Source organism: Oncorhynchus gorbuscha, linkage group LG07, assembly GCF_021184085.1.
Source record: "Oncorhynchus gorbuscha isolate QuinsamMale2020 ecotype Even-year linkage group LG07, OgorEven_v1.0, whole genome shotgun sequence".
Classification (NCBI taxonomy): domain Eukaryota; kingdom Metazoa; phylum Chordata; class Actinopteri; order Salmoniformes; family Salmonidae; genus Oncorhynchus; species Oncorhynchus gorbuscha.
In genome coordinates, this window is record NC_060179.1 from 25798581 (window position 1) to 25824474 (window position 25894).

A 25894-nucleotide genomic window follows, 5' to 3' on the forward strand; every position below is an offset into this window, starting at 1 on the left:
GCTTTTTGCCAAGAATTAATTGTTGTTTAAAATGTTCTTTTGAACCATTTGACTTAATTGTTACCCAGAAATGATTTGATATTGAGATAAAAACGGCTGCATTGGACCTTTAAGACATCAACTTGTTAATAAAAAGCTATATTATATATCTTTACCAACAGTTAGCTAACTCAGACCATGACTCATGTCATCAACATACAAATTCAGACTTACGCTATATAATTGTTGCAATGTGTCTCACAAAACATTTATTCAGAACCAAGAACTTGCTGTCGAGTTTACATCCCTCTTTGATGTCCTGCTATATTTAATAAAGCGTTACTGGTTTTAGTTTTGTGACAATAAACATGAAGTTATTTATATTTTACTACCCTTCTTTTCTACTCAGTCATGACCCTGCTTATTAGACTGAGTGTGCATCCCAAATGGAACCCTATTCTCTATATAGTGCACTACTTTTGACCAGGGTCCACAAAGCCATAAAAGGACTAGGCTGTTATTTGGAACGCAAACAAGGTTATGCTTTCTGTTCTCAATGATTGTATTATTGTCTCTGTTACCGAAAAGTGCATCCCAAATGGAACCCTATTCTCTATATAGTGCACTACTTTTGACCAGGGTCCACAAAGCCATAAAGGGACAAGGCTGTCATTTGGAACGCAAACGAAGTTATGCTTTCTGTTCTCAATGATTGTATTATTGTCTCTGTTACTGAAACGCGTGTCACCTACTTTGCCTTGAAGCTGAAAATTATATTCTCTGATACCTGATCATATAAGCCTGGTTAAAGCTGAACATGGGCCCAGTGGTGAACGTGGGAACGCACAGCACTGAACCTGGGAACACTATCGCGTGTGGATCTCAGTTCAGCTTTATCTCCCTGTCCAACAGCAGTATGTTAAAACAAACCAGAGAGAGAGAGATAGAGGGGGGGGGCTGAAAGAGACAGAGAGACTGGGGAGAAGGAGAGGGGATGACACTGGCGTGTCTAGTTCATATGGAGCTCTTTAGAGAGTCATGCAGACCGAGGACTGTTCTTATGAGGACACAGGGAGAGAACACACAGAGAAACTTCTCCCCTTCTCTCTGGTCAGGATGTGTGGTCTCTCTCTCATCATCTCTCCTTCAGGACTGCCTTCTCTGTCTCTTCTCCTTACAACCACCATCTATTTATTGGCTAATTGATGCAAGATAGTCTTGTCAGTCTATCGTCTCTTAGTGTGTGTGTGTGTGTGTGTGTGTGTGTGTTGGTTCATCCTTCCTCAGTTCTGGACGGCTGAGACAGCTAAGACAGATACAATGCATCTGTTGATGACTCAGTGACTATGATAAATGACTGTCCCTCTCCTTCTCTCCCTCTTTCCCTCTCTCACTCTTTCCTTCTATTCCTCATCCCTCTTCCTCACTCCATCTCCCTGTACTTCACCCATTCTCTCTCTTCCCTGTCTCCCTCTCTCCCTCCCCTTTCTCCCTCTCTCTCCTCTCGCACTCTCTCCTCTCTCTACATAGAGGACCTAGATGACCTGCGTATGGAGGGGGTAACAGGACTGGCCCCGTCAGGAAGTAAGTTCAGTCAGGGTCGTAGCTCCTACCTCCCAGAGCCCCAAGCAAAGGTCACACTCAACATCTGCTCAAGGTGTGCAAGGTAAATATTTATCCTTTACTCTGACCTGGGGGTTACCTGGGCCTTACCTGTGCCAGTGTGTCTTTGTGTCTGTTTGGCTGATTGGTTGTCTGTCTGCTCTATAACTTGGTAAAGAGAGAGTGGGGCAGGTCTGTGTCCAAAGACTCCTCTTCTCTCTGCTCAGTGAGTGCATTTGTCTGAGCAGATAGGGTACTGCATATGAAAAATGCTTGCCTGACTTATTACTGCAGTGTCCATAGGCCCAGTTCCTTATCACTATACTAGCCCAGTTCCTTATCACTATACTAGCCCAGTGTTCTATCACTATACTATCCCAGTGTTCTATCACTATACTAGCCCAGTGTTCTATCACTATACTAGCCCAGTTCTTTATCACTATACTCGCCCAGTTCTCTATCACTATACGAGCCCATTTCCCTATCACTATACTAGTTAAGTTCTCTATCACTATACTAGTCCAGTTCTCTATCACTATACTAGCCCAGTTCTTTACCACTATACTCACCCAGTTCTCTATCACTATACGAGCCCAGTTCCCTATCACTATACTAGTTAAGTTCTCTATGACTATACTAGTCCAGTTCTCTATCACTATACTAGACCAGTTCTATATCACTATACTAGCCAACTTCTCTGACTATACTAGCCCAGTTCTCTCACTATACTAGTTCAGTTCTTTATCACTATACTAGTTAAGTTCTCTATGACTATACCAGCCCAGTTCTCTCACTATACTAGTTCAGTTCTTTATCACTATACTAGCCAAGTTCTCTATGACTATACTAATCCGGTTCTCTCACTATACTAATCCAGTTCTCTCACTATACTAGTTCAGTTCTTTATCACTATACTAATCCAGTTCTCTCACTATACTAGTTCAGTTCTTTATCACTATACAAGCCAAGTTCTCTATGACTATACTAATCCAGTTCTCTCACTATACTAGTTCAGTTCTTTATCACTATACTAATCCAGTTCTCTCACTATACTAGTTCAGTTCTTTATCACTATACAAGCCAAGTTCTCTATGACTATACTAATCCAGTTCTCTCACTATACTAGTTCAGTTCTTTATCACTATACTAATCCAGTTCTCTCACTATACTAGTTCAGTTCTTTATCACTATACAAGCCAAGTTCTCTATGACTATACTAATCCAGTTCTCTCACTATACTAGTTCAGTTCTTTATCGCTATACAAGCCAAGTTCTCTATGACTATACTAATCCAGTTCTCTCACTATACTAGTTCAGTTCTTTATCACTATACAAGCCAAGTTCTCTATGACTATACTTGCCCAGTTCTCTCACTATACTAGTTCAGTTCTTTATCACTATACAAGCCCAGTTCTCTATGACTATACTAGCCCAGTTCTCTCACTATACTAGTACAGTTCTTTATCACTATACAAGCCAAGTTCTCTATGACTATACTAGTCCAGTTCTTTATCACTATACAAGCCAAGTTCTCTATGACTATACTAATCCAGTTCTCTCACTATACTAGTTCAGTTCTTTATCACTATACTAGCCTAGTTCTCTCACTATACTAGTTCAGTTCTTTATCACTATACTAGCCTAGTTCTCTCACTATACTAGCTCAGTTCTTTATCACTATACAAGCCAAGTTCTCTATTACTATACTAATCCAGTTCTCTCACTATACTAGTTCAGTTCTCTATGACTATACTAATCCAGTTCTCTCACTATACTAGTTCAGTTCTCTATGACTATACTAATCCAGTTCTCTCACTATCCTAGTTCAGTTCTTTATCGCTATACAAGCCAAGTTCTCTATGACTATACTAATCCAGTTCTCTCACTATACTAGTTCAGTTCTTTATCACTATACAAGCCCAGTTCTCTATGACTATACTTGCCCAGTTCTCTCACTATACTAGTTCAGTTCTTTATCACTATACAAGCCCAGTTCTCTATGACTATACTAGCCCAGTTCTCTCACTATACTAGTTCAGTTCTTTATCACTATACAAGCCAAGTTCTCTATGACTATACTAGTCCAGTTCTTTATCACTATACAAGCCAAGTTCTCTATGACTATACTAATCCAGTTCTCTCACTATACTAGTTCAGTTCTTTATCACTATACTAGCCTAGTTCTCTCACTATACTAGTTCAGTTCTTTATCACTATACTAGCCTAGTTCTCTCACTATACTAGCTCAGTTCTTTATCACTATACAAGCCAAGTTCTCTATTACTATACTAATCCAGTTCTCTCACTATACTAGTTCAGTTCTCTATGACTATACTAATCCAGTTCTCTCACTATACTAGTTCAGTTCTCTATGACTATACTAATCCAGTTCTCTCACTATCCTAGTTCAGTTCTCTATGACTATACTAATCCAGTTCTCTCACTATACTAGTTCAGTTCTCTATGACTATACTAATCCAGTTCTCTCACTATACTAGTTCAGTTCTCTATGACTATACTAGTTCAGTTCTCTATGACTATACTAATCCAGTTCTCTCACTATACTAGTTCAGTTCTTTATCACTATACAAGCCAAGTTCTCTATGACTATACTAATCCAGTTCTCTCACTATACTAATCCAGTTCTCTCACTATACTAGTTCAGTTCTTTATCACTATACAAGCCAAGATCTCTATGACTATTCTAATCCAGTTCTCTCACTATACTAATCCAGTTCTCTCACTATACTAGTTCAGTTCTTTATCACTATACTAATCCAGTTCTCTCACTATACTAGTTCAGTTCTCTATGACTATACTAGCCCAGTTCTCTCACTATACTAGTTCAGTTCTTTATCACTATACAAGCCAAGTTCTCTATGACTATACTAGTCCAGTTCTTTATCACTATACAAGCCAAGTTCTCTATGACTATACTAATCCAGTTCTCTCACTATACTAGTTCAGTTCTTTATCACTATACTAGCCTAGTTCTCTCACTATACTAGTTCAGTTCTTTATCACTATACTAGCCTAGTTCTCTCACTATACTAGCTCAGTTCTTTATCACTATACAAGCCAAGTTCTCTATTACTATACTAATCCAGTTCTCTCACTATACTAGTTCAGTTCTCTATGACTATACTAATCCAGTTCTCTCACTATACTAGTTCAGTTCTCTATGACTATACTAATCCAGTTCTCTCACTATCCTAGTTCAGTTCTTTATCGCTATACAAGCCAAGTTCTCTATGACTATACTAATCCAGTTCTCTCACTATACTAGTTCAGTTCTTTATCACTATACAAGCCCAGTTCTCTATGACTATACTTGCCCAGTTCTCTCACTATACTAGTTCAGTTCTTTATCACTATACAAGCCCAGTTCTCTATGACTATACTAGCCCAGTTCTCTCACTATACTAGTTCAGTTCTTTATCACTATACAAGCCAAGTTCTCTATGACTATACTAGTCCAGTTCTTTATCACTATACAAGCCAAGTTCTCTATGACTATACTAATCCAGTTCTCTCACTATACTAGTTCAGTTCTTTATCACTATACTAGCCTAGTTCTCTCACTATACTAGTTCAGTTCTTTATCACTATACTAGCCTAGTTCTCTCACTATACTAGCTCAGTTCTCTTTATCACTATACAAGCCAAGTTCTCTATTACTATACTAATCCAGTTCTCTCACTATACTAGTTCAGTTCTCTATGACTATACTAATCCAGTTCTCTCACTATACTAGTTCAGTTTCTATGACTATACTAATCCAGTTCTCTATGACTATACTAATCCAGTTCTCTCACTATCAGTTCCTAGTTCAGTTCTCTGACTATACTAGTTCAGTTCTCTATGACTATACTAATCCAGTTCTCTCACTATACTAGTTCAGTTCTTTATCACTATACAAGCCCAGTTCTCAGTGCCCAGTTCTCTCACTATACTAGTTCAGTTCTTTATCACTATACAAGCCCAGTTCTCTATGACTATACTAATCCAGTTCTCTCACTATACTAGTTCAGTTCTTTATCACTATACAAGCTAGTTCAGTTCTCTATGACTATACTAGTCCAGTTCTCTATACAAGCCAACTAATCCAGACTATACTAATCCAGTTCTCTCACTATACTAGTTCAGTTCTTTATCACTATACTAGCCTAGTTCTCTCACTATACTAGTTCAGTTCTTTATCACTATACTAGCCAGTTCTCTCACTATACTAGCTCAGTTCTTTATCACTATACAAGCCAAGTTCTCTATTACTATACTAATCCAGTTCTCTCACTATACTAGTTCAGTTCTCTATGACTATACTAATCCAGTTCTCTCACTATACTAGTTCAGTTCTCTATGACTATACTAATCCAGTTCTCTCACTATACTAGTTCAGTTCTCTATGACTATACTAATCCAGTTCTCTCACTATACTAGTTCAGTTCTCTATGACTATACTAATCCAGTTCTCTCACTATACTAGTTCAGTTCTCTATGACTATACTAGTTCAGTTCTCTATGACTATACTAATCCAGTTCTCTCACTATACTAGTTCAGTTCTTTATCACTATACAAGCCAAGTTCTCTATGACTATACTAATCCAGTTCTCTCACTATACTAATCCAGTTCTCTCACTATACTAGTTCAGTTCTTTATCAGTTCTTTATCACTATACAAGCCAAGATCTCTATGACTATACTAATCCAGTTCTCTCACTATACTAATCCAGTTCTCTCACTATACTAGTTCAGTTCTTTATCACTATACTAATCCAGTTCTCTCACTATACTAGTTCAGTTCTCTATGACTATACTAATCCAGTTCTCTCACTATACTAATCCAGTTCTCTCACTATACTAGTTCAGTTCTCTATGACTATACTAATCCAGTTCTCTCACTATACTAGTTCAGTTCTCTATGACTATACTAATCCAGTTCTCTCACTATACTAGTTCAGTTCTCTATGACTATACTAGTTCAGTTCTCTATGACTATACTAATCCAGTTCTCTCACTATACTAGTTCAGTTCTTTATCACTATACAAGCCAAGTTCTCTATGACTATACTAATCCAGTTCTCTCACTATACTAATCCAGTTCTCTCACTATACTAGTTCAGTTCTTTATCACTATACAAGCCAAGATCTCTATGACTATACTAATCCAGTTCTCTCACTATACTAATCCAGTTCTCTCACTATACTAGTTCAGTTCTTTATTATCAAGATCTCTATGACTATACTAATCCAGTTCTCTCACTATACTCCAGTTCTCTCACTATCAGTTCAGTTCTATGACTATACTAATCCAGTTCTCTCACTATACTAGTTCAGTTCTCTATGACTATACTAATCCAGTTCTTCTCTAGTTCACTATCCTAGTTCAGTTCTCTATGACTATACTAATCCAGTTCTCTCACTATACTAGTTCAGTTCTCTATGACTATACTAATCCAGTTCTCTCACTATACTAGTTCAGTTCTCTATGACTATACTAGTTCAGTTCTCTATGACTATACTAATCCAGTTCTCTCACTATACTAGTTCAGTTCTTTATCACTATACAAGCCAAGTTCTCTATGACTATACTAATCCAGTTCTCTCACTATACTAGTTCAGTTCTCTATGACTATACTAATCCAGTTCTCTCACTATACTAGTTCAGTTCTCTATGACTATACTAGTTCAGTTCTCTGACTATACTAATCCAGTTCTCTCACTATACTAGTTCAGTTCTTTATCACTATACTAATCCAGTTCTCTCACTATACTAGTTCAGTTCTTTATCACTATACTAATCCAGTTCTCTCACTATACTAGTTCAGTTCTCTATGACTATATTAATCCAGTTCTCTCACTATACTAGTTCAGTTCTCTATGACTATACTAATCCAGTTCTCTCACTATACTAGTTCAGTTCTCTATGACTATAGTTCTCTAATCCAGTTCTCTCACTATACTAGTTCAGTTCTCTATGACTATACTAATCCAGTTCTCTCACTATCCTAGTTCAGTTCTCTATGACTATACTAATCCAGTTCTCTCACTATACTAGTTCAGTTCTCTATGACTATACTAATCCAGTTCTCTCACTATACTAGTTCAGTTCTCTATGACTATACTAGTTCAGTTCTCTATGACTATACTAATCCAGTTCTCTCACTATACTAGTTCAGTTCTTTATCACTATACAAGCCAAGTTCTCTATGACTATACTAATCCAGTTCTCTCACTATACTAATCCAGTTCTCTCACTATACTAATCCAGTTCTCTCACTATACTAGTTCAGTTCTTTATCACTATACAAGCCAAGATCTCTATGACTATTCTAATCCAGTTCTCTCACTATACTAATCCAGTTCTCTCACTATACTAGTTCAGTTCTTTATCACTATACTAATCCAGTTCTCTCACTATACTAGTTCAGTTCTCTATGACTATACTAATCCAGTTCTCTCACTATACTAGTTCAGTTCTCTATGACTATACTAGTTCAGTTCTCTATGACTATACTAATCCAGTTCTCTCACTATACTAGTTCAGTTCTCTATGACTATACTAATCCAGTTCTCTCACTATACTAGTTCAGTTCTCTATGACTATACTAGTTCAGTTCTCTATGACTATACTAATCCAGTTCTCTCACTATACTAGTTCAGTTCTTTATCACTATACAAGCCAAGTTCTCTATGACTATACTAATCCAGTTCTCTCACTATACTAATCCAGTTCTCTCACTATACTAGTTCAGTTCTTTATCACTATACAAGCCAAGATCTCTATGACTATACTAATCCAGTTCTCTCACTATACTAATCCAGTTCTCTCACTATACTAGTTCAGTTCTTTATCACTATACTAATCCAGTTCTCTCACTATACTAGTTCAGTTCTCTATGACTATACTAATCCAGTTCTCTCACTATACTAGTTCAGTTCTCTATGACTATACTAATCCAGTTCTCTCACTATCCTAGTTCAGTTCTCTATGACTATACTAATCCAGTTCTCTCACTATACTAGTTCAGTTCTCTATGACTATACTAATCCAGTTCTCTCACTATACTAGTTCAGTTCTCTATGACTATACTAGTTCAGTTCTCTATGACTATACTAATCCAGTTCTCTCACTATACTAGTTCAGTTCTTTATCACTATACAAGCCAAGTTCTCTATGACTATACTAATCCAGTTCTCTCACTATACTAGTTCAGTTCTCTATGACTATACTAATCCAGTTCTCTCACTATACTAGTTCAGTTCTCTATGACTATACTAGTTCAGTTCTCTATGACTATACTAATCCAGTTCTCTCACTATACTAGTTCAGTTCTTTATCACTATACAAGCCAAGTTCTCTATGACTATACTAATCCAGTTCTCTCACTATACTAATCCAGTTCTCTCACTATACTAGTTCAGTTCTTTATCACTATACAAGCCAAGATCTCTATGACTATACTAATCCAGTTCTCTCACTATACTAATCCAGTTCTCTCACTATACTAGTTCAGTTCTTTATCACTATACTAATCCAGTTCTCTCACTATACTAGTTCAGTTCTCTATGACTATACTAATCCAGTTCTCTCACTATACTAGTTCAGTTCTCTATGACTATACTAATCCAGTTCTCTCACTATCCTAGTTCAGTTCTCTATGACTATACTAATCCAGTTCTCTCACTATACTAGTTCAGTTCTCTATGACTATACTAATCCAGTTCTCTCACTATACTAGTTCAGTTCTCTATGACTATACTAGTTCAGTTCTCTATGACTATACTAATCCAGTTCTCTCACTATACTAGTTCAGTTCTTTATCACTATACTAGTTCAGTTCTCTATCACTATACTAGCCAGTTCTCTATGACTATACTAATCCAGTTCTCTCACTATACTAATCCAGTTCTCTCACTATACTAGTTCAGTTCTTTATCACTATACAAGCCAAGATCTCTATGACTATACTAATCCAGTTCTCTCACTATACTAATCCAGTTCTCTCACTATACTAGTTCAGTTCTTTATCACTATACTAATCCAGTTCTCTCACTATACTAGTTCAGTTCTTTATCACTATACAAGCCAAGTTCTCTATGACTATACTAATCCTATACTAATCCAGTTCAGTTCTCTATGACTATACTAATCCAGTTCTCTCACTATACTAATCCAGTTCTCTCACTATACTAGTTCAGTTCTTTATCACTATACTAATCCAGTTCTCTCACTATACTAGTTCAGTTCTTTATCACTATACTAATCCAGTTCTCTCACTATACTAGTTCAGTTCTTTATCACTATACAAGCCAAGATCTCTATGACTATACTAATCCAGTTCTCTCACTATACTAGTTCAGTTCTATCACTATAAGTTCAGTTCTCTTTATCACTAATCCAGTTCTCTCACTATACTAATCCAGTTCTCTCACTATACTAAGTTCAGTTCTTTATCACTATACTCACTATACTAGTTCTCTTTATCACTATACTAATCCAGTTCTCTCTCACTATACTAATCCAGTTCTCTCACTATACTAATCCAGTTCTCACTATACTAGTTCAGTTCTTTATCACTATACTAATCCAGTTCTCTCACTATACTAGTTCAGTTCTCTATGACTATACTAATCCAGTTCTCTCACTATACTAGTTCAGTTCTCTATGACTATACTAATCCAGTTCTCTCACTATACTAGTTCAGTTCTCTATGACTATACTAATCCAGTTCTCTCACTATACTAGTTCAGTTCTCTATGACTATACTAGTTCAGTTCTCTATGACTATACTAATCCATCCAGTTCTCTCACTATACTAGTTCAGTTCTTTATCACTATACAAGCCAAGTTCTCTATGACTATACTAATCCAGTTCTCTCACTATACTAATCCAGTTCTCTCACTATACTAGTTCAGTTCTTTATCACTATACAAGCCAAGATCTCTATGACTATACTAATCCAGTTCTCTCACTATACTAATCCAGTTCTCTCACTATACTAGTTCAGTTCTTTATCACTATACTAATCCAGTTCTATCACTATACTAGTTCAGTTCTTTATCACTATACAAGCCAAGTTCTCTATGACTATACTAATCCAGTTCTCTCACTATACTAATCCAGTTCTCTCACTATACTAATCCAGTTCTCTCACTATACTAGTTCAGTTCTTTATCACTATACTAATCCAGTTCTCTCACTATACTAGTTCAGTTCTCTATGACTATACTAATCCAGCTCTCTCACTATACTAGTTCAGTTCTTTATCACTATACAAGCCAAGATCTCTATGACTATACTAATCCAGTTCTCTCACTATACTAATCCAGTTCTCTCACTATACTAGTTCAGTTCTCTATGACTATACTAATCCAGTTCTCTCACTATACTAGTTCAGTTCTTTATCACTATACTAATCCAGTTCTCTCACTATACTAGTTCAGTTCTCTATGACTATATTAATCCAGTTCTCTCACTATACTAGTTCAGTTCTCTATGACTATACTAATCCAGTTCTCTCACTATCCTAGTTCAGTTCTCTATGACTATACTAATCCAGTTCTCTCACTATCCTAGTTCAGTTCTCTATGACTATACTAATCCAGTTCTCTCACTATACTAGTTCAGTTCTCTATGACTATACTAATCCTGTTCTCTCACTATACTAGTTCAGTTCTCTATGACTATACTAGTTCAGTTCTCTATGACTATACTAATCCAGTTCTCTCACTATACTAGTTCAGTTCTCTATGACTATACTAATCCAGTTCTCTCACTATACTAGTTCAGTTCTCTATGACTATACTAGTTCAGTTCTCTATGACTATACTAATCCAGTTCTCTCACTATACTAGTTCAGTTCTTTATCACTATACAAGCCAAGTTCTCTATGACTATACTAATCCAGTTCTCTCACTATACTAATCCAGTTCTCTCACTATACTAGTTCAGTTCTTTATCACTATACAAGCCAAGATCTCTATGACTATACTAATCCAGTTCTCTCACTATACTAATCCAGTTCTCTCACTATACTAGTTCAGTTCTTTATCACTATACTAATCCAGTTCTCTCACTATACTAGTTCAGTTTCTCTATGACTATACTAATCCAGTTCTCTCACTATACTAGTTCAGTTCTCTATGACTATACTAATCCAGTTCTCTCACTATCCTAGTTCAGTTCTCTATGACTATACTAATCCAGTTCTCTCACTATACTAGTTCAGTTCTCTATGACTATACTAATCCAGTTCTCTCACTATACTAGTTCAGTTCTCTATGACTATACTAGTTCAGTTCTCTATGACTATACTAATCCAGTTCTCTCACTATACTAGTTCAGTTCTTTATCACTATACAAGCCAAGTTCTCTATGACTATACTAATCCAGTTCTCTCACTATACTAATCCAGTTCTCTCACTATACTAGTTCAGTTCTTTATCACTATACAAGCCAAGATCTCTATGACTATACTAATCCAGTTCTCTCACTATACTAATCCAATCACTATACTAGTTCAGTTCTCTCACTATACTAGTTCAGTTCTTTATCACTATACTAATCCAGTTCTATCACTATACTAGTTCAGTTCTTTATCACTATACTAATCCAGCCAAGTTCTCTATGACTATACTAATCCAGTTCTCTCACTATACTAATCCAGTTCTCTCACTATACTAATCCAGTTCTCTCACTATACTAGTTCAGTTCTTTATCACTATACTAATCCAGTTCTCTCACTATACTAGTTCAGTTCTTTATCACTATACTAATCCAGTTCTCTCACTATACTAGTTCAGTTCTTTATCACTATACAAGCCAAGTTCTCTATGACTATACTAATCCTATTTCTCTCACTATACTAGTTCAGTTCTCTATGACTATACTAATCCAGTTCTCTCACTATACTAGTTCAGTTCTCTATGACTATACTAATACCAGTTCTCTCACTATACTAGTTCAGTTCTTTATCACTATACAAGCCAAGATCTCTATGACTATACTAATCCAGTTCTCTCACTATACTAATCCAGTTCTCTCACTATACTAGTTCAGTTCTCTATGACTATACTAATCCAGTTCTCTCACTATACTAGTTCAGTTCTTTATCACTATACTAATCCAGTTCTCTCACTATACTAGTTCAGTTCTCTATGACTATACTAATCCAGTTCTCTCACTATACTAGTTCAGTTCTCTATGACTATACTAATCCAGTTCTCTCACTATACTAGTTCAGTTCTCTATGACTATACTAATCCTGTTCTCTCACTATACTAGTTCAGTTCTACTATGACTATACTAGTTCAGTTCTCTATGACTATACTAATCCAGTTCTCTCACTATACTAGTTCAGTTCTTTATCACTATACAAGCCAAGTTCTCTATGACTATACTAATCCAGTTCTCTCACTATACTAATCCAGTTCTCTCACTATACTAGTTCAGTTCTTTATCACTATACAAGCCAAGATCTCTATGACTATACTAATCCAGTTTCTCTATCACTATACTAATCCAGTTCTATCACTATACTAGTTCAGTTCTTTATCACTATACAAGCCAAGTTCTCTATGACTATACTAATCCTAGTTCAGTTCTCTCACTATACTAATCCAGTTCTCTCACTATACTAATCCAGTTCTCTCACTATACTAGTTCAGTTCTCTATGACTATACTAATCCAGTTCTCTCACTATACTAGTTCAGTTCTTTATCACTATACTAATCCAGTTCTCTCACTATACTAGTTCAGTTCTCTATGACTATATTAATCCAGTTCTCTCACTATACTAGTTCAGTTCTCTATGACTATACTAATCCAGTTCTCTCACTATCCTAGTTCAGTTCTCTATGACTATACTAATCCAGTTCTCTCACTATACTAGTTCAGTTCTCTATGACTATACTAATCCTGTTCTCTCACTATACTAGTTCAGTTCTCTATGACTATACTAGTTCAGTTCTCTATGACTATACTAATCCAGTTCTCTCACTATACTAGTTCAGTTCTTTATCACTATACAAGCCAAGTTCTCTATGACTATACTAATCCAGTTCTCTCACTATACTAATCCAGTTCTCTCACTATACTAGTTCAGTTCTTTATCACTATACAAGCCAAGATCTCTATGACTATACTAATCCAGTTCTCTCACTATACTAATCCAGTTCTATCACTATACTAGTTCAGTTCTTTATCACTATACAAGCCAAGTTCTCTATGACTATACTAATCCGGTTCTCTCACTATACTAATCCAGTTCTCTCACTATACTAATCCAGTTCTCTCACTATACTAATCCAGTTCTCTCACTATACTAGTTCAGTTCTTATTATCACTATACTAATCCAGTTCTCTCACTATACTAGTTCAGTTCTCTATGACTATACTAATCCTGTTCTCTCACTATACTAGTTCAGTTCTCTATGACTATACTAGTTCAGTTCTCTATGACTATACTAATCCAGTTCTCTCACTATACTAGTTCAGTTCTTTATCACTATACAAGCCAAGTTCTCTATGACTATACTAATCCAGTTCTCTCACTATACTAATCCAGTTCTCTCACTATACTAGTTCAGTTCTTTATCACTATACAAGCCAAGATCTCTATGACTATACTAATCCAGTTCTCTCACTATACTAATCCAGTTCTATCACTATACTAGTTCAGTTCTTTATCACTATACAAGCCAAGTTCTCTATGACTATACTAATCCGGTTCTCTCACTATACTAATCCAGTTCTATCACTATACTAATCCAGTTCTCTCACTATACTAATCCAGTTCTCTCACTATACTAATCCAGTTCTCTCACTATACTAGTTCAGTTCTTTATCACTATACTAATCCAGTTCTCTCACTATACTAGTTCAGTTCTTTATCACTATACTAATCCAGTTCTCTCACTATACTAGTTCAGTTCTTTATCACTATACAAGCCAAGTTCTCTATGACTATACTAATCCAGTTCTCTCACTATACTAATCCAGTTCTATCACTATACTAGTTCAGTTCTTTATCACTATACAAGCCAAGTTCTCTATGACTATACTAATCCAGTTCTCTCACTATACTAATCCAGTTCTCTCACTATACTAATCCAGTTCTCTCACTATACTAGTTCAGTTCTCTATCACTATACTAATCCAGTTCTCTCACTATACTAGTTCAGTTCTTTATCACTATACTAATCCAGTTCTCTCACTATACTAGTTCAGTTCTCTATGACTATACTAATCCAGTTCTCTCACTATACTAGTTCAGTTCTCTATGACTATACTAATCCAGTTCTCTCACTATACTAGTTCAGTTCTCTATGACTATACTAATCCAGTTCTCTCACTATACTAGTTCAGTTCTCTATGACTATACTAGTCCAGTTCTCTCACTATACTAGTTCAGTTCTCTATGACTATACTAGTTCAGTTCTCTATGACTATACTAATCCAGTTCTCTCACTATACTAGTTCAGTTCTTTATCACTATACAAGCCAAGTTCTCTATGACTATACTAATCCAGTTCTCTCACTATACTAATCCAGTTCTCTCACTATACTAGTTCAGTTCTTTATCACTATACAAGCCAAGATCTCTATGACTATACTAATCCAGTTCTCTCACTATACTAATCCAGTTCTATCACTATACTAGTTCAGTTCTTTATCACTATACAAGCCAAGTTCTCTATGACTATACTAATCCAGTTCTCTCACTATACTAGTTCAGTTCTCTCACTATACTAATCCAGTTCAGTTCTCACTATACTAATCCAGTTCTTATCACTATACTAGTTCTTCAGTTCAGTTCTCTATGACTATACTAATCCAGTTCTCTCACTATACTAGTTCAGTTCTCTATGACTATACTAGTTCAGTTCTCTATGACTATACTAATCCAGTTCTCTCACTATACTAGTTCAGTTCTCTATGACTATACTAGTTCAGTTCTCTATCACTATGACTATACTAATCCAGTTCTCTCACTATACTAGTTCAGTTCTTTATCACTATACAAGCCAAGTTCTCTATGACTATACTAATCCAGTTCTCTCACTATACTAATCCAGTTCTCTCACTATACTAGTTCAGTTCTTTATCACTATACAAGCCAAGATCTCTATGACTATACTAATCCAGTTCTCTCACTATACTAATCCAGTTCTCTCACTATACTAGTTCAGTTCTTTATCACTATACTAATCCAAGTTCTCTATGACTATACTAATCCAGTTCTCTCACTATACTAATCCAGTTCTATACTAATATCACTATACTAATCCAGTTCTCTCACTATACTCAGTTCTTTATCACTATACTAGTTCAGTTCTATCACTATACTAATCCAGTTCTCTCACTATACTAGTTCACTAGTTCAGTTCTTTATCACTATACTAATCCAGTTCTCTCACTATACTAGTTCAGTTCTCTATGACTATACTAATCCAGTTCTCTCACTATACTAGTTCAGTTCTTTATCACTATACAAGCCTAAGTTCTCTATGACTATACTAATCCAGTTCTCTCTATACTATCACTAATCACCAGTTCTCTCTATACTATACTAGTTCAGTTCTTTATCACTATACTAAAGCCAAGAGTTCTCTATGACTATACTAATCCAGTTCTCTCACTATACTAATCCAGTTCTCTCACTATACTAGTTCAGTTCTCTCACTATACTAATAGTTCTCTCAATCCAGTTCTCACTATACTAATCCAGTTCTCTCACTATACTAGTTCAGTTCTTTATCACTATACTAATCCAGTTCTCTCACTATACTAGTTCAGTTCTCTATGACTATACTAATCCAGTTCTCTCACTATACTAGTTCAGTTCTCTATGACTATACTAATCCAGTTCTCTCACTATACTAGTTCAGTTCTATACTATCACTATACTAGACTATACTAGTTCAGTTCTCTATGACTATACTAATCCAGTTCTCTCACTATACTAGTTCAGTTCTTTATCACTATACAAGCCAAGTTCTCTATGACTATACTAATCCAGTTCTCTCACTATACTAATCCAGTTCTCTCACTATACTAGTTCAGTTCTTTATCACTATACAAGCCAAGATCTCTATGACTATACTAATCCAGTTCTCTCACTATACTAAGTTCCAGTTCTCAGTTCTTTCTCACTATACTAGTTCAGTTCTTTATCACTATACTAATCCAGTTCTATCACTATACTAGTTCAGTTCTTTATCACTATACAAGCCAAGTTCTCTATGACTATACTAATCCAGTTCTCTCACTATACTAATCCAGTTCTCTCACTATACTAATCCAGTTCTCTCACTATACTAGTTCAGTTCTTTATCACTATACTAATCCAGTTCTCTCACTATACTAGTTCAGTTGACTATTTATCACTATACTAATCCAGTTCTCTCACTATACTAGTTCAGTTCTTTATCACTATACAAGCCAAGTTCTCTATGACTATACTCCAGTTCTCTCACCTATTTCTCTCACTATACTAGTTCAGTTCTCTATGACTATACTAATCCAGTTCTCTCACTATACTAGTTCAGTTCTCTATGACTATACTAATCCAGCTCTCTCACTATACTAGTTCAGTTCTTTATCACTATACTAAAGCCAAGATCTCTATGACTATACTAATCCAGTTCTCTCACTATACTAATCCAGTTCTCTCACTATACTAGTTCAGTTCTCTATGACTATACTAATCCAGTTCTCTCACTATACTAGTTCAGTTCTTTATCACTATACTAATCCAGTTCTCTCACTATACTAGTTCAGTTCTCTATGACTATACTAATCCAGTTCTCTCACTATACTAGTTCAGTTCTCTATGACTATACTAATCCAGTTCTCTCACTATACTAGTTCAGTTCTCTATGACTATACTAATCCAGTTCTCTCACTATACTAGTTCAGTTCTCTGTTCACTATGACTAATCCAGTTCTCTCACTATACTAGTTCAGTTCTCTATGACTATACTAATCCAGTTCTCTCACTATACTAGTTCAGTTCTCTATGACTATACTAGTTCAGTTCTCTATGACTATACTAATCCAGTTCTCTCACTATACTAGTTCAGTTCTCTATGACTATACTAATCCAGTTCTCTCACTATACTAGTTCAGTTCTCTATGACTATACTAGTTCAGTTCTCTATGACTATACTAATCCAGTTCTCTCACTATACTAGTTCAGTTCTTTATCACTATACAAGCCAAGTTCTCTATGACTATACTAATCCAGTTCTCTCACTATACTAATCCAGTTCTCTCACTATACTAGTTCAGTTCTTTATCACTATACAAGCCAAGATCTCTATGACTATACTAATCCAGTTCTCTCACTATACTAGTTCAGTTCTATCACTATACTAGTTCAGTTCTCTATCACTATACTAATCCAGTTCTCTCACTATATTAATCCAGTTCTCTCACTATACTAGTTCAGTTCTTTATCACTATACTAATCCAGTTCTCTCACTATACTAGTTCAGTTCTCTATGACTATACTAATCCAGTTCTCTCACTATACTAGTTCAGTTCTCTATGACTATACTAATCCAGTTCTCTCACTATACTAGTTCAGTTCTCTATGACTATACTAGTTCAGTTCTCTATGACTATACTAATCCAGTTCTCTCACTATACTAGTTCAGTTCTTTATCACTATACAAGCCAAGTTCTCTAATGACTATACTAATCCAGTTCTCTCACTATACTAATCCAGTTCTCTCACTATACTAGTTCAGTTCTTTATCACTATACAAGCCAAGATCTCTATGACTATACTAATCCAGTTCTCTCTATCACTATACTAATCCAGTTCTCTCACTATACTAGTTCAGTTCTTTATCACTATACTAATCCAGTTCTATCACTATACTAGTTCAGTTCTTTATCACTATACAAGCCAGTTCTCTATGTTCTCTCACTATACTAATCCAGTTCTCTCACTATACTAATCCAGTTCTCTCACTATACTAGTTAGTTCTTTATCACTATACAGTTCTCTCACTATACTAGTTCAGTTCTTTAGTTCTCACTATACTAATCCAGTTCTCTCACTATACTAGTTCAGTTCTATTATCACTATACTAGTTAATCCAGTTCTCTCACTTCAGTTCTACTATACTAGTTCAGTTCTTTATCACTATACTAGTTCAGTTCTCTATGACTATACTAATCCAGTTCTCTCACTATACTAATCCAGTTCTCTCACTATACTAGTTCAGTTCTCACTATACTAGTTCAGTTCTCTATGACTATACTAATCCAGTTCTAATCTCTATGACTATACTAGTTCAGTTCTCTATCACTATACTAATCCAGTTCTCTCACTATACTAGTTCAGTTCTTTATCACTATACAAGCCAAGTTCTCTATGACTATACTAATCACTATACTAGTTCAGTTCTCACTATACTAATCCAGTTCTCTCACTATACTAGTTCAGTTCTCTATCACTATACTAATCCAGTTCTCTCACTATACTATCACTAGTTCAGTTCTAGTTCATTATCACTATACTAATCCAGTTCTCTCACTATACTAGTTCAGTTCTCTATGACTATACTAATCCAGTTCTCTCACTATACTAGTTCAGTTCTCTATGACTATACTAATCCAGTTCTCTCACTATACTAGTTCAGTTCTCTATGACTATACTAATCCAGTTCTCTCACTATACTAGTTCAGTTCTCTATGACTATACTAGTCCACTACTACTAGTTCAGTTCTCTATGACTATACTAATCCAGTTCTCTCACTATACTAGTTCAGTTCTATACTATCACTATACAAGCCAAGTTCTCTATGACTATACTAATCCAGTTCTCTCACTATACTAATCCAGTTCTCTCACTATACTAGTTCAGTTCTTTATCACTATACAAGCCAGTTCTCTAGATCTATACTAATCCAGTTCTCTCACTATACTAATCCAGTTCTCTCACTATACTAGTTCAGTTCTTTATCACTATACTAATCCAGTTCTCTCACTATACTAGTTCAGTTCTTTATGACTATACTACTATACTAGTTCAGTTCTCTCACTATACTAATCAGTTCTCTATGACTATACTAATCCAGTTCTCTCACTATACTAGTTCAGTTCTCTATGACTATACTAATCCAGTTCTCTCACTATACTAGTTCAGTTCTCTATGACTATACTAATCCAGTTCTCTCACTATACTAATCCAGTTTCTCTCACTATACTAGTTCAGTTCAGTTCTCTATGACTATACTAATCCAGTTCTCTCACTATACTAGTTCAGTTCTTTATCACTATACTAATCCAGTTCTCTCACTATACTAGTTCAGTTCTCTATGACTATATTAATCCAGTTCTCTCACTATACTAGTTCAGTTCTCTATGACTATACTAATCCAGTTCTCTCACTATCCTAGTTCAGTTCTCTATGACTATACTAATCCAGTTCTCTCACTATCCTAGTTCAGTTCTCTATGACTATACTAATCCAGTTCTCTCACTATACTAGTTCAGTTCTCTATGACTATACTAATCCTGTTCTCTCACTATACTAGTTCAGTTCTCTATGACTATACTAGTTCAGTTCTCTATGACTATACTAATCCAGTTCTCTCACTATACTAGTTCAGTTCTCTATGACTATACTAATCCAGTTCTCTCACTATACTAGTTCAGTTCTCTATGACTATACTAGTTCAGTTCTCTATGACTATACTAATCCAGTTCTCTCACTATACTAGTTCAGTTCTTTATCACTATACAAGCCAAGTTCTCTATGACTATACTAATCCAGTTCTCTCACTATACTAATCCAGTTCTCTCACTATACTAGTTCAGTTCTTTATCACTATACAAGCCAAGATCTCTATGACTATACTAATCCAGTTCTCTCACTATACTAATCCAGTTCTCTCACTATACTAGTTCAGTTCTCTATGACTATACTAATCCAGTTCTCTCACTATACTAATCCAGTTCTCTCACTATACTAGTTCAGTTCTTTATCACTATACTAATCCAGTTCTCTCACTATACTAGTTCAGTTCTCTATGACTATACTAATCCAGTTCTCTCACTATACTAGTTCAGTTCTCTATGACTATACTAATCCAGTTCTCTCACTATACTAGTTCAGTTCTCTATGAGTATACTAGTTCAGTTCTCTATGACTATACTAATCCAGTTCTCTCACTATACTAGTTCAGTTCTTTATCACTATACAAGCCAAGTTCTCTATGACTATACTAATCCAGTTCTCTCACTATACTAATCCAGTTCTCTCACTATACTAGTTCAGTTCTTTATCACTATACAAGCCAAGATCTCTATGACTATACTAATCCAGTTCTCTCACTATACTAATCCAGTTCTCTCACTATACTAGTTCAGTTCTTTATCACTATACTAATCCAGTTCTATCACTATACTAGTTCAGTTCTTTATCACTATACAAGCCAAGTTCTCTATGACTATACTAATCCGGTTCTCTCACTATACTAATCCAGTTCTCTCACTATACTAATCCAGTTCTCTCACTATACTAGTTCAGTTCTTTATCACTATACTAATCCAGTTCTCTCACTATACTAGTTCAGTTCTTTATCACTATACTAATCCAGTTCTCTCACTATACTAGTTCAGTTCTTTATCACTATACAAGCCAAGTTCTCTATGACTATACTGGCCTATTTCTCTCACTATACTAGTTCAGTTCTATACTAGTTCTCTATGACTATACTAATCCAGTTCTCTCACTATACTAGTTCAGTTCTCTATGACTATACTAATCCAGCTCTCTCACTATACTAGTTCAGTTCTTTATCACTATACAAGCCAAGATCTCTATGACTATACTAATCCAGTTCTCTCACTATACTAATCCAGTTCTCTCACTATACTAGTTCAGTTCTCTATGACTATACTAATCCAGTTCTCTCACTATACTAGTTCAGTTCTTTATCACTATACTAATCCAGTTCTCTCACTATACTAGTTCAGTTCTCTATGACTATACTAATCCAGTTCTCTCACTATCCTAGTTCAGTTCTCTATGACTATACTAATCCAGTTCTCTCACTATACTAGTTCAGTTCTCTATGACTATACTAATCCTGTTCTCTCACTATACTAGTTCAGTTCTCTATGACTATACTAGTTCAGTTCTCTATGACTATACTAATCCAGTTCTCTCACTATACTAGTTCAGTTCTTTATCACTATACAAGCCAAGTTCTCTATGACTATACTAATCCAGTTCTCTCACTATACTAATCCAGTTCTCTCACTATACTAGTTCAGTTCTTTATCACTATACAAGCCAAGATCTCTATGACTATACTAATCCAGTTCTCTCACTATACTAATCCAGTTCTATCACTATACTAGTTCAGTTCTTTATCACTATACAAGCCAAGTTCTCTATGACTATACTAATCCGGTTCTCTCACTATACTAATCCAGTTCTCTCACTATACTAATCCAGTTCTCTCACTATACTAGTTCAGTTCTCTATGACTATACTAATCCAGTTCTCTCACTATACTAGTTCAGTTCTTTATCACTATACTAATCCAGTTCTCTCACTATACTAGTTCAGTTCTCTATGACTATATTAATCCAGTTCTCTCACTATACTAGTTCAGTTCTCTATGACTATACTAATCCAGTTCTCTCACTATCCTAGTTCAGTTCTCTATGACTATACTAATCCAGTTCTCTCACTATACTAGTTCAGTTCTCTATGACTATACTAATCCTGTTCTCTCACTATACTAGTTCAGTTCTCTATGACTATACTAGTTCAGTTCTCTATGACTATACTAATCCAGTTCTCTCACTATACTAGTTCAGTTCTTTATCACTATACAAGCCAAGTTCTCTATGACTATACTAATCCAGTTCTCTCACTATACTAATCCAGTTCTCTCACTATACTAGTTCAGTTCTTTATCACTATACAAGCCAAGATCTCTATGACTATACTAATATACTAATCCAGTTCTATCACTATACTAGTTCAGTTCTTTATCACTATACAAGCCAAGTTCTCTATGACTATACTAATCCGGTTCTCTCACTATACTAATCCAGTTCTCTCACTATACTAATCCAGTTCTCTCACTATACTAATCCAGTTCTCTCACTATACTAGTTCAGTTCTTTATCACTATACTAATCCAGTTCTCTCACTATACTAGTTCAGTTCTCTATGACTATACTAATCCTGTTCTCTCACTATACTAGTTCAGTTCTCTATGACTATACTAGTTCAGTTCTCTATGACTATACTAATCCAGTTCTCTCACTATACTAGTTCAGTTCTTTATCACTATACAAGCCAAGTTCTCTATGACTATACTAATCCAGTTCTCTCACTATACTAATCCAGTTCTCTCACTATACTAGTTCAGTTCTTTATCACTATACAAGCCAAGATCTCTATGACTATACTAATCCAGTTCTCTCACTATACTAATCCAGTTCTATCACTATACTAGTTCAGTTCTTTATCACTATACAAGCCAAGTTCTCTATGACTATACTAATCCGGTTCTCTCACTATACTAATCCAGTTCTATCACTATACTAATCCAGTTCTCTCACTATACTAATCCAGTTCTCTCACTATACTAATCCAGTTCTCTCACTATACTAGTTCAGTTCTTTATCACTATACTAATCCAGTTCTCTCACTATACTAGTTCAGTTCTTTATCACTATACTAATCCAGTTCTATCACTATAGTTCTCTATGACTATCACTATACTAGTTCAGTTTCTACTAATCTACTAGTTCATGACTATATTAATCCAGTTCTCTCACTATACTAGTTCAGTTCTCTATGACTATACTAAGTTCCAGTTCTCTCACTATCCTAGTTCAGTTCTCTATGACTATACTAATCCAGTTCTCTCACTATACTAGTTCAGTTCTCTATGACTATACTAATCCAGTTCTCTCACTATACTAGTTCAGTTCTCTATGACTATACTAGTTCAGTTCTCTATGACTATACTAATCCAGTTCTCTCACTATACTAGTTCAGTTCTTTATCACTATACAAGCCAAGTTCTCTATGACTATACTAATCCAGTTCTCTCACTATACTAATCCAGTTCTCTCACTATACTAGTTCAGTTCTTTATCACTATACAAGCCAAGATCTCTATGACTATACTAATCCAGTTCTCTCACTATACTATTTCAGTTCTTTATCACTATACTAATCCAGTTCTCTCACTATACTAGTTCAGTTCTCTATGACTATACTAATCCAGTTCTCTCACTATACTAGTTCAGTTCTGTATGACTATACTAATCCAGTTCTCTCACTATCCTAGTTCAGTTCTCTATGACTATACTAATCCAGTTCTCTCACTATACTAGTTCAGTTCTCTATGACTATACTAATCCAGTTCTCTCACTATACTAGTTCAGTTCTCTATGACTATACTAGTTCAGTTCTCTATGACTATACTAATCCAGTTCTCTCACTATACTAGTTCAGTTCTTTATCACTATACAAGCCAAGTTCTCTATGACTATACTAATCCAGTTCTCTCACTATACTAATCCAGTTCTCTCACTATACTAGTTCAGTTCTTTATCACTATACTAATCCAGTTCTATCACTATACTAGTTCAGTTCTTTATCACTATACAAGCCAAGTTCTCTATGACTATACTAATCCGGTTCTCTCACTATACTAATCCAGTTCTCTCACTATACTAATCCAGTTCTCTCACTATACTAGTTCAGTTCTTTATCACTATACTAATCCAGTTCTCTCACTATACTAGTTCAGTTCTTTATCACTATACAAGCCAAGTTCTCTATGACTATACTGGCCTATTTCTCTCACTATACTAGTTCAGTTCTCTATGACTATACTAATCCAGTTCTCTCACTATACTAGTTCAGTTCTCTATGACTATACTAATCCAGCTCTCTCACTATACTAGTTCAGTTCTTTATCACTATACTAATCCAGTTCTCTCACTATACTAGTTCAGTTCTCTATGACTATATTAATCCAGTTCTCTCACTATACTAGTTCAGTTCTCTATGACTATACTAATCCAGTTCTCTCACTATCCTAGTTCAGTTCTCTATGACTATACTAATCCAGTTCTCTCACTATACTAGTTCAGTTCTCTATGACTATACTAATCCAGTTCTCTCACTATACTAGTTCAGTTCTCTATGACTATACTAGTTCAGTTCTCTATGACTATACTAATCCAGTTCTCTCACTATACTAGTTCAGTTCTTTATCACTATACAAGCCAAGTTCTCTATGACTATACTAATCCAGTTCTCTCACTATACTAATCCAGTTCTCTCACTATACTAGTTCAGTTCTTTATCACTATACAAGCCAAGATCTCTATGACTATACTAATCCAGTTCTCTCACTATACTAATCCAGTTCTCTCACTATACTAGTTCAGTTCTTTATCACTATACTAATCCAGTTCTCTCACTATACTAGTTCAGTTCTTTATCACTATACTAATCCAGTTCTCTCACTATACTAGTTCAGTTCTTTATCACTATACTAATCCAGTTCTCTCACTATACTAGTTCAGTTCTTTATCACTATACTAATCCAGTTCTCTCACTATACTAGTTCAGTTCTTTATCACTATACAAGCCAAGTTCTCTATGACTATACTAATCCAGTTCTCTCACTATACTAATCCAGTTCTCTCACTATACTAGTTCAGTTCTTTATCACTATACAAGCCAAGTTCTCTATGACTATACTAATCCGTTTCTCTCACTATACTAATCCAGTTCTCTCACTATACTAATCCAGTTCTCTCACTATACTAGTTCAGTTCTTTATCACTATACTAATCCAGTTCTCTCACTATACTAGTTCAGTTCTTTATCACTATACAAGCCAAGTTCTCTATGACTATACTAATCCAGTTCTCTCACTGTACTAGTTCAGTTCTTTATCACTATACTAATCCAGTTCTCTCACTATACTAGTTCAGTTCTTTATCACTATACAAGCCAAGTTCTCTATGACTATACTAATCCAGTTCTCTCACTATACTAGTTCAGTTCTTTATCACTATACTAATCCAGTTCTCTCACTATACTAGTTCAGTTCTTTATCGCTATACAAGCCAAGTTCTCTATGACTATACTAATCCAGTTCTCTCACTATACTAGTTCAGTTCTTTATCACTATACAAGCCAAGTGCTCTATGACTATACTAATCCAGTTCTCTCACTATACTAGTTCAGTTCTTTATCACTATACAAGCCAAGTTCTCTATGACTATACTAATCCAGTTCT

General features: G+C 35.3%; 1 protein-coding gene across 2 annotated transcripts in view; it reads left to right on the top strand.

Annotated features, from left to right (window-relative positions):
* The window catches only part of LOC124039703 (uncharacterized protein C8orf34 homolog), a 198383-nt gene that overhangs the window by 114873 nt on the left and 57616 nt on the right, over window positions 1–25894 (top strand). For both annotated transcript variants that reach the window (XM_046355955.1, XM_046355956.1), the window contains one exon: window positions 1510–1645. In XM_046355955.1, coding sequence (XP_046211911.1) covers window positions 1510–1645 — 136 coding nt within the window. The remainder of the gene's footprint in view (window positions 1–1509; window positions 1646–25894) is intronic.